The following is a 10,551-nucleotide window of genomic DNA, read 5'->3' as shown; positions in this document are numbered from 1 at the left end:
TTTGACCCAGATTATCGGTAAACTACGCCAACCAAATTGTAGACTGTAGAATTCAAATTATTTTTATTCAAATATAATTTAAACGTTCTTGTGCATTTTTATCCCATTTTTGGATTTCTAAATTTAAATAGATTCTTCTCGCGTTTAAAAGGCAGTGCATCGTTTTAGACACTGACTAGATGAAAACTACAATTATGATTGGTGTAACTAGTAGGGATTAGACAGTAAGTCGACGTAGTTAGCGCAACTACTTGGTTCACTAATGATCATAAGCTGCTCGGAAAGGGTTAACAATTTGTACCAAGAAGCATTTTGATTGAGTTTACCTTTTAAAGTAGATGCAAAAATTTTAATCGCAACCTTGACGACAATAAAGATGATTCGTCACGTGCAATCTTATGGTCGCGATGAATCATCGACTATGAGTAGCATCTTCTCCGGAATTCACAACGTAGCTACTTAAGAAATGTCTATATTAGTCTAAAAAATGTGACCGAGACGCATGTGTTGCCTGAGATTATGCTAAAGTGAAGGACAAATTAATTTCATCTGAGCACCAGCTTTTTTTGTAAATAATGACGCATTTATTTACAAATGATCAAATATTTGCATCTTCGTAAAAAAGTACTATATCCTGATAAAGAGAGATTCGAAAAATATACACGCAATATTTTTATATTTTTGCTGAATATGTTTTGATAATATGCTCGCGGTAACAACACTGAACGTTAAAAATGTATTGATGATACTATTTCCAGGGAACGGATTCCAGCATCCATTTCTGTTCAATGTTTCCTGTACAAGCTGCTATCACAGGACCTTCGTCGTCGCTCGATTGTAGGCACATTCCGGAAGATACGTGTAAAAATGTCCTTGTCTAAAATCATTTATATTGTACATTTATTAAACGTGCAAATATAAAATAAACTTACTTGTTCGTCGTATTGCCAATTTTGCCTGCTTTGACCACTGCACGCCATTATCTTAACCCTTGGCGTCTTGTGCTGAGTGTCGCGATCAGGCGCGTCTAAGCAAATACTTTCGTCCGTCATTACAATCCCACTTTTTGTCATCACAAACATTTGATTAAGCACCGGTCGTGGAATACACGATTCGAGAAGAGCGTATCCCGAAGGTTGCGAGTATGTTCCTTTCGCAGTTGGTCGCATAATACATTTCTTTGTCGAAACGTGTACGATCTAGAATATATTTTACGAAGTTTATTTTTAAAAAGTTTAACAAGTAAGTCTATCTTTAAGAATGAGAGGCACTGCTTCAATTTACCCGTCCAAAGAAACGATCATTCTTTGGGAAAAAATGTTCAGGCCACACGTTGTCTAAATACCATTCGAAGCTTTTGCACTGCAGTCTTTTACGTAACGCCAACCTAGCGCGTACTGGTTGCTTGTGCCTTAATCTAGACGCCTCTAAAAGAAAACATGCACGAATGCATCGAACAGATAAGTAAGTTGCTAATTGCGAAGTTATTCATAACTACCTGCATTAAATTTGAAGTAAAATTCTGCCCATTCATCCATCCAAACTAGAGCCACTCTAGCAAGATTCCCATAAAGAATTTCTCCAACACCTCCCGGGAATGTGTAGGGCGATGATTTTCGAAAAAGATGACCGACATGAGAACAAGGAGCGATTTCAACGCTGCCACCACACTGCCACACTCGAAATGACAACTCTAAATTTTCACCACCCCAGATTTTCATTTGATCATCGTAACTGCCTAGTTCGAAGAAATAATCTCTGTTCATGGAAAATAAACCCCCAGCCATGGCAGGTGTTCTGAATGGTTCGACGATGTTTTCTCGTCTTTCTTTTAATAATCGGCCATTTAATGTTAGCCAACGAAAATGCAAGTCCCAATTGAATGCTCCCCAATGCAATTCGAAAGATCTATGGTGTTATATATTGCATGAACTTATGGGTAATCATGATCCGAAATTTTTTATTGAAGAGTACACACTTACCGAGTGTAGCTAAAAGTATCATCGTTTATTATGTCGATAACAGGGGACACTACCCTGGTTTTATTTTTAGCAACCGCTTCAAGTAGAGGCTCCAACCATCCTAAAATATTAGAATAAGCATCAAAATAACATATAATGATTTTGTCTTTATATTGATTAGTATACATACAGAAAAAAGAGCTTACCTACCAACCGTACATTCACAATGGGCATCCAAAAACGTGAGAACTTCACCTTTAGCTTCATTTGCCCCCAAGAGTCTGGCATTCACTAAACCTATACGTTTTTTGGACCGAAGAACTTTGGTGGGAACTCGTAAACTCTTTACATGTTCATCCAATGCATCCTTTAAGAACTCTAACATAAAAATAGAAAGTAGCAAAACGTAAAATACCCAAGAAATAAATCATCGTTCTTACCTCTATCGCTGTCATCGTCAACTAGAATTATTTCCTCTAATAAATGTCTTGGTGATCTGTTAATAACGCTGTACACGGTCCTCAGTAATGTACTCCAAGCTTCGTTATGGAACACTATAATTATCGATGTTCTAGGTAAACCGTTCAAATTCGCGTACCGTGAAATGCACCTGCAATCGATAAACCAGTTACAGTTTGTATATTACCGACAGTAGAAATAATAACGACCTAACATTACCCTTTGCGTCTAACATCGGGTAGAGATCGATTCAAAGGTATTCTATCACTAGCCATCAAATTAAAACGATTGATTTGAAAGAGCTGTTGCATTTGATAAAAGTCTTTTGCCGGAACGAGAACTGGACTTCCATTCTTCCCCTCAAATGGTCGTGGATCAAACATGTTTTTGTTAATAAGATCTAAAGGAAAAACATCATCAGACTAAATGTACCAACATGATCTATTCTTTCGTAACATACCTTTCGTAATATTTGGGGCTTTTAAAGGGTCCACTGAATCTCCAATATAGTGGCCCACTACCACATGTACTCCTCTGCGGTCAATGTAATCTCTTTGATTATCTAAAAGTCTAAAAAAGTGTTTAGAAGATTTATCAATACACGGTTAATAAATTAATCTACTTTACTCACTGATGCAACATATAATAACGAGCGTAGAAATTACTTTTGCTTTCACGATCACTTACCGAAGTGAAACGTAATCGTCGCGAGAATCTTCAGCTCCTCGCCTTGTCCATGGCCAAACGAAAAATATTCCTATCAACAGGACGATTAAAAGGACAATCAACCATGCGCGACATGGTCTCCTCAATCGTGGCCACATCGTGTTCCTCGTTGAATTTGACTAATTTTTACAATATTCTCGGTTTATCTCATTATAGAGTAATTAGTCGTTATCGTTCAAGCCGTACTTCCGTTATCGCACGTTTCTCACCACGGGTCATCGTGAGAAAATAAGAAGTTCCAACGTCCACCTTGAACTGGAAAAAGTTTCAGAAACCAGTGGTTATTGTTATGTTATTTATTACAAGAAAATTCATGCAGAAGAATAGAAATTCTTGGGATTAATAGTGTATTGAATTAGACAAAAAGTTGTCTCCTTTGATAATAGCGGTGTAATGGGTAATGATTAGTAGTTAATACTGTGTACCAATGTAACGCGGGGTAATATAACGAGTGGCGGTATAACGTGCGGTAAAGTAGAAAACTTTCTTCTCAACTCAAAATAATGCCAACTCGCAATGGGCTTGTTTATGTGCAAGTCAGAATAATGCAAATCAAAATCATTAAATTTATAATTTACCTGAATCACAGCATTGGTGTCAGCTGAAAAGCACACGAGGTGCTCCAAATAATTCCAGGTATATTTCGTTAACGAACGTGTATCAATCAACCAACTTTTATAATTTTCATATCACGATTTATTAACAAAAAATAGTATTTTACTGTAATAATTATATTTCGTAATGGTTCTATTCTGTTATAATACTGCCGAATCGAAGATAATACACAAAAGGTACTCCATTCACACTCCCGTAGATCCGGCGACTGGAATGAACTCCAAGATGTTAGGACGCTATGAATAAGACAGTGCTGTATCAAAGTAATTCGTAGCCTTATTCCCTACAACTATGTATAAATACTTGTAAAATAAACGAAATTTTGTAATGATTATTAGTTAAATAAACATCCATAAAATCTCCTGTTCGTCATTGATTTTTATTTCGAATGTCCATATAAAAACACATAGTAAACTTAATTGTCATAACTACGCACTATCAATTACTATATATGGTAACGTGTCATTCTTGTATACATAGGTTAGCCGAACCTGTCACATAATTTTTTTGTAAACTTTATGCTTGTGCTTAAAAGAATGATTCCAATTAAATGGAACATTGATGATGAGATCATCCAGGCGGCATCTCACTTGAGACAAATATGAACTTCACTTACATACTGTAATTATTATCAGACATACGTAATAGCAATTATACCGAGAGGGAGAAACATTTTCCTTCTTTCTCTCGGCTTATTTCTTGAAGAGAACGGATCATCTGAGCAGACCTTGTTTTAATGTATCAGAAATAACGAAGAGGTCAGCACTATTCCTAACGTACGGTTCGCCACGTTGGAAGAAGTTGACGGGTGGCTACTGCTTGTTTGACGTTAGGGACAGTGTTTTGTAAGCTTTGCTTAGTTACTATTAATTGAATATAATAAGGTGAGGAAATGTTAATCGATCTAATAATGCACTTTTTATCTTGCTTACAACATACACTATAAGATATACGTAACACGTGTTACAATTTGATAGCAGTAGGTCGCTGAACTTCTCAATCAAGAGCAACACAATTACAATATTATCACTCGCAATTACAAAGTTTACACTATTAAAAGACAGCTTTTTTTTCCAAAATTCACATTTAAAGATATTAGTGCTTGTGATAAGCATACTTTCAAGGAACATATGACACCATGTACTTACCTTGAAACTTATTTTTAATGTTGTCATAAAATTTTATATTACTATTAATTATAGTTTTGATCATTAATAAAAGTCTAGCATGTAAATGGACACAAATTATGTCATCACTATATATTATTTTCTTATTTGATCTAAAATTCCTGACGTGTTTCTTTTAAGTGAAATAAATAATTTATTTCTTAGTGTACCAAGGATGAAGGTGAAGGAGTTGCTCAAAACTGTCAATGTAGCATGGTCACCACCAGCTCAACATCCGATATTATTGGCTGCTGGAACTGCAGCTCAACAACTAGATGCAAGTTTTAACACATCTGCCAGTTTGGATTTATATTCTTTGAATTTGCAACAACCAGGATATGATTTGGAATTAAAAGCTACTGTTGCAAGTGACCATAGGTCAATAGATTTTCTTGTACTCATGTAGATATTGTTAATTAGTTCATAAGGTTTTATATCTATCTTAATTTCAGATTTCATAAAATAATATGGGGTTCATATGGCAACAATCCAGCTGGCATAATTGTTGGAGGCTGTGATTATGGCATGATAAAGATTTATTCAGCCGCCAAAATGTTATCTAATGATAGTAATAATTTGATAAGCAGTCCAGATAGACACACAGGTCCAGTCAGAGCACTCGACTTTAATCCTTTTCAAGCAAATTTATTAGCAACAGGTGCAACAGAAAGTGAAATTTATATATGGGATATTGTCAATACAACTACGCCAATGACTCCTGGATCTAGAAGTCAACCTTTAGAAGATGTGCAACACATTGCATGGAACAAACAAGGTTTCATAATGACAATTATGTTAAACTACAATATTTATATTTTGACATTAATTAATTTCTGTTTTCCTTTATAGTACAACACATTCTTGCTTCCACGTTTTCACAACGTTGTGTTATATGGGATTTAAGAAAAAATGAACCTATAATCAAATTAACAGATGCAAATTCTAAAGTAATTTTACTTATATATATTAATATATTTAATTCTTGTTTTTAATACATATAGATGTTACATTTTATTCTTATGAATAAAGGTAAGATGGAAGGTAGTTCAATGGCATCCAGATGTTCCAACACAGTTGTGTCTAGCATCAGAGGATGATCAGGCTCCTGTAATTGAATTATGGGATCTAAGGTTTGCAACATCTCCCTTAAAAATGTTCCAAAATCATCAACGTGGAGTTTTATCAATTGCCTGGAATCCACATGATCCAGACTTGCTTTTAAGCTGTGCCAAAGACAACAGAATATTATGTTGGAATCCTAATTCTAATGCACCAGTATGTTTGCTAATGATATTCTAATGCTTCATACTAAAGAATGAATCTAAGTAATTTATTTTTTATATAGAATGGAGAAGTGATTTGTGAATTAGCACAAACAAATCAATGGAATTTCGACGTTTCATGGTGTCCGAGACATCCAGGATTGGTAGTTGGAACTAGTTTTGATGGGCATGCAGCAGTATACTCTTTATTAGGAGGACAACCACAAATGTCTGTAGAAACCTCCAACAAAATTGTGGATTCTTTTCCTGGAATGGATCCTTTCACACAACCGCCTTCAGCGGTGCAAGCGGAACCAGCAGTAGTATTGACAAAGGCTCCAAAATGGTTAAAAAGGCCATTTGGAGCATCCTTTGGAGTAAGTGTTTATGTTTGTTTTATACAATAAAATAGTTTCTATATAAATCGCATCGTGGTATTAAATCGATGACACTTTCTATAAAAGTAGTAAATTTTTTTTAGTTTGGTGGAAAATTAACAATATTTGAGAATGAACCGTTAGATCCTAATCTACCTCCAAATTCAAATAGAAAAGTCATTATATCGCAAGTAATCACACAACCAGATTTAATTCAACGTTCGAACGAATTGGAAGAAGTTCTTAAAAGTGAACAATACAGTGATTACTGCAAAGGCAAGGCCAACCAAACCGATGATGTACATAAGAAAAAGATCTGGAATTGTGTAGGTGCATATTTCGGTGAAAATGTGACAAAAGACATATTGAACTTATTGGGATATGACATAGAAACAATGAATAACAAGTTAAATCAGTTCATACCTCAAGAAGATATCGACAGTATCACAGAAGGTGTCGGTAATTTGAATAATGTACGTTTCATTGCATATTACCTTTTTTAAAACAAATCATAAAATATAATTTATATAAACTATAAATTTTTTAATTAGGTACCTAATGGAAATGTTATTGATGGGAGCGCGGCGTTTGACGCCATCGCACAGGAAAGCAAGAAAACATCCGCAGCGATATTGAAAAATAAAAACCTTCAAATAAATGTATCGGATGGTAATTTCATAATATATTTTATAAAAATTCTAAATTTTCATTCTGTTAATAATAATTAATATTTTCATTTGTTACGTTACAGATGAGGATGGGCTTATAACTCAAGCAATCCTCTTAGGGAACATTGAAGCTGCCGTGTCTTTGTGTTTTGCAAATAAAAGGTACGCAGATGCAGTCATACTTTCAATGGCTGCTGGGCCTGACTTGTTAGCACGTACCCAGTACAGATACTTTTCAGAACACTCTGGTGCCCTCAATTCTCTTATAAATTCATTAGTTAGCGAAAATTGGGCTGAAGTGATTGAAAGTACTGATATAAATTGCTGGAAAGAAGTATTGATTGGAATATTTACACATGCTAATCCGCAAGAGCGATCTACATTGTGCGGTATGAATTACATAACAAGTTTCATAATAATTGCATTAAAAAGACATAATTACTAATCAAATTTTATGTGTGTTATAGATATGCTTGGAGATCGGTTAGCGACATCAGATAATCCAACGCTTAAAGAACAAGCTCAGATCTGCTATATTTGTTCTGGTAATTTGAATAAAATGATCGAATCTGCCAACGTTGAAATTCAGGAAGTAGTCGAGTTGGTGGTTATAATGCAAAAAGCCTTAGAAACGCAGGGTATCAGGGACTTACAAATAGAAGGGAAAATTGCAAACGTTTTATCTCAGTATGCTGAAATGTTAGCGGCGGAAGGAGATCTCGATGCTGCATTAAATTATCTTGGAAACAGTCAAGATGAAAAAATAATAATGTTAAAAGATCGTCTATGCAGAGCTTTGGGCTACATTCAAGAGTCAAAAGTTATGCCAAAAGCTCCAGCAATGCAAAATTATTACGATCGAACAAGGAGACCTGTACAAACTGCTCAAAATCCATTACACGCTGCAACACAAGCAAGACCTTTCTTTGATACAAATGTTGCCCCTGTGAAACAGCCTTTCGTACCACCTCCAAATCAGTTCAATACTCAACAGCAACAACAACCTTTCGGATTATCTCCACTTCAACCACACGTACCATCTATGCAATTTGATCAAACGCCTAGTACTTACACTCCACCATCCTTGTCTCAACCACCTCCGCCACCACCTCCTACAAGTGGATCAAGTGGAATTGGATCTCGACCATCTAGCGTTGGACCTCAAGCTAGATCAAAATACTTGATAGATCCATCCGTGAAATCTTCTTCGACGTATGGACAATCTAGCTTTCCTCAGCAAACATCAATGTATAATAGCCAACCACAGGTTCCTCCAGTACGAGGCTACCCCACGATGAACGTGTACCAGCCTCAAGCTCCTTTTAATCCCCCAGTATACCCTGGACAAACTTTTGGAACTACTCCAAAAGAACCAGAGCCTTTTAAACCGATCCAGTCCAGTGTATTAACGCCAATGCAGAATCCGCCACAAAGTCAAATGTACGAACCAATTAAGACCCAACCGCTGCCACAAACTTCATTGTATGGAAACGAGAATCAATCGCAATCCGTGGATCAGACGCCCGCTTATCAGCTGCCACCTCAACCTGCTGGATGGAACGATCCTCCAGCTGCAAAATCTAGAATGCAGGTAAAATGTCTTGATACTTTTAATATACTAATCTAGAACAAATTATTTGTAAAATGGTAATTAGTATCGTGGGATATTTTTGACGAAGTATTTATCAAGTTTATATTTATATATAATGTACATTTAAATAATATAGCCGGTACTGGCATTATGCAACAAAAATGAAATGTCTGCGGAACATGCTGGTACCAGGAAATGGAAAGAAAAACATTCGAAGAATGTGAATACGAAGGTAGAAAATTATAAGAGATTGAGTGTTGTTTTTCACCGTTTCACGATTGCTGTTTATTTTTAAACAGACTGTATTCATTCCCTTCATATTATACGTTAAAATTCTATTCAGTCAGTCACGATAACATTACAGTGTCGTGTGATTTTAAATTAACCAATACTACAGTGTGAAGTACAGGAACATTTTCTATCGCTTCAAACGAAAACTGGTGTCGTGCAAACGTTATATTATACTACACATTGCTAATTTTATTGCTATGATTGGAAATATAACATATTATGCTTAAGCATAATGATTTAATATTTTGTGCAGTCAAAGCCGGACTACCAATCTCAGAATCCAATTTTGCATCCTTTGCGAGGTGCGATGCCTCAACCGGAACCAAATGTAAGTAATAGTAATTCTAACAAAATCATCAAATATCTATTTCTTTTTATTTATATTTTTAGGTGATGCAACAAGAAAAATATTATCCTGATGCACAAGTACCTTACAATCCACAACAATATACCCAGAATATACAAAATGTTCAAAACGTAGGAGCTCAGTTTCTGAAACCAATGGAACCTGTACAACCCGCCGCGGTGGCCAGAGCACCGGAACCAGAAAAACCAAAGCCACCTATACCAGAACAACATCAACATTTAAAAACAGTATTCGATGAATTAAAGAATCAGTGCTTTGAGAATGCAAAGAATCCAGTAAGATCAGTCGTCTTTTATGAATATAAAATACATTATTATATTATATATAACCTCTCTTTTTTATTATAGCAAATCAAAAGAAAAATAGAAGATGTATCTAAAAAACTGGAAGTCCTATATGATTGTCTTAGAGAAAACAAGGTAAACATTTGATTTCTTTTTGTATTATGTCACTCCCAGTTTTAATATGCATTAAATATATGTATGTATATTTTGCAGTTATCGCAAAACACTTTACAAGGATTGCATCAAATATCACAAATGGTACAAAACGGAAATTATACCGGATGTTTAGATCTTCATACACAATTAGTGTCAGGTCCAGACTTCAGTCAAATCTCTTCGTTTATGCCCGGAATTAAAGTATTATTGCTAAGTGCCCTTCAACTAAATGTCTATATTAGATAGAATGCAATATACGAAATCTGAAATATTTACATTTAATCATTTTTATAATTTGAAATTTTTATAACCCATAACATCATTATTAAACGAGATATTTATGTTAAATCAACTCTCCACGATATTCAGTGCAGTATGAATAGTCATAACTATCTATATATATAAACTTTATGGTTTAATAATACAATAAAGAAAAAAACATAAAGTTTATATATTCTACATCTAAGAATGGCTTATCTCTGTACAACTAAAAGAATTCGTTATATATATAAAAAGCATGTAAAAAATAGAAGAACTATATTTGAGCAGAGAACGCGTTAATATGTTCCCGCAAATTGTTAATTGAATTTTGTTCTTTTAATATGTGTACATAAAATATTAAAGTTGG

At 34.9% G+C, this 10,551-nt stretch overlaps 2 protein-coding genes across 5 annotated transcripts; one reads left to right on the top strand and one right to left on the bottom strand.

Annotated features, from left to right (window-relative positions):
• Positions 1 to 561: 561 nt before the first annotated feature.
• Positions 562 to 4,018, bottom strand: LOC100882941 (Polypeptide N-Acetylgalactosaminyltransferase 3). 2 transcript variants are annotated; one of them, XM_012290502.2, is made up of 11 exons: positions 3,725 to 4,018; positions 3,108 to 3,401; positions 2,881 to 2,990; positions 2,640 to 2,820; positions 2,402 to 2,571; positions 2,172 to 2,339; positions 1,983 to 2,082; positions 1,503 to 1,908; positions 1,285 to 1,425; positions 933 to 1,199; positions 562 to 877 (listed from the first exon to the last, which is right to left on the bottom strand). In XM_012290502.2, exons 2-11 carry the CDS (start codon positions 3,242 to 3,244, stop codon positions 749 to 751), a joined length of 1,809 nt encoding a protein of 602 aa, XP_012145892.2. In that variant the 5' UTR covers positions 3,245 to 3,401; positions 3,725 to 4,018; the 3' UTR covers positions 562 to 748. The 2 variants fall into 2 exon arrangements, with proteins under 2 accessions (XP_012145892.2, XP_003699911.2); XM_003699863.3 differs by having other exon boundaries at positions 1,285 to 1,427; positions 1,499 to 1,908; positions 3,725 to 4,007.
• Positions 4,019 to 4,474: 456 nt separating this feature from the next.
• On the top strand, positions 4,475 to 10,205 carry Sec31 (COPII coat complex component secretory 31). 3 transcript variants are annotated; one of them, XM_076530339.1, is made up of 15 exons: positions 4,475 to 4,606; positions 5,093 to 5,305; positions 5,380 to 5,702; positions 5,777 to 5,874; positions 5,957 to 6,202; positions 6,273 to 6,566; positions 6,671 to 7,039; positions 7,118 to 7,235; positions 7,318 to 7,623; positions 7,702 to 8,825; positions 8,962 to 9,057; positions 9,370 to 9,444; positions 9,507 to 9,758; positions 9,831 to 9,902; positions 9,981 to 10,205. In XM_076530339.1, the coding sequence occupies exons 2-15, from the start codon at positions 5,103 to 5,105 to the stop codon at positions 10,167 to 10,169; spliced, it is 3,765 nt and encodes a 1,254-aa protein (XP_076386454.1). In that variant the 5' UTR covers positions 4,475 to 4,606; positions 5,093 to 5,102; the 3' UTR covers positions 10,170 to 10,205. The 3 variants fall into 3 exon arrangements, with proteins under 3 accessions (XP_076386454.1, XP_076386453.1, XP_012145867.2); XM_076530338.1 differs by having other exon boundaries at positions 4,496 to 4,645; XM_012290477.2 differs by lacking the exon at positions 8,962 to 9,057 and having other exon boundaries at positions 4,497 to 4,645.
• The last annotated feature ends 346 nt before the right edge of the window (positions 10,206 to 10,551 follow it).

The sequence above is a fragment of the Megachile rotundata genome, chromosome 4, assembly GCF_050947335.1.
Source record: "Megachile rotundata isolate GNS110a chromosome 4, iyMegRotu1, whole genome shotgun sequence".
Taxonomy (NCBI): domain Eukaryota; kingdom Metazoa; phylum Arthropoda; class Insecta; order Hymenoptera; family Megachilidae; genus Megachile; species Megachile rotundata.
Note: the sequence above shows the minus strand (reverse complement) of the source record. Positions and strands in the feature narration are given on the sequence as shown.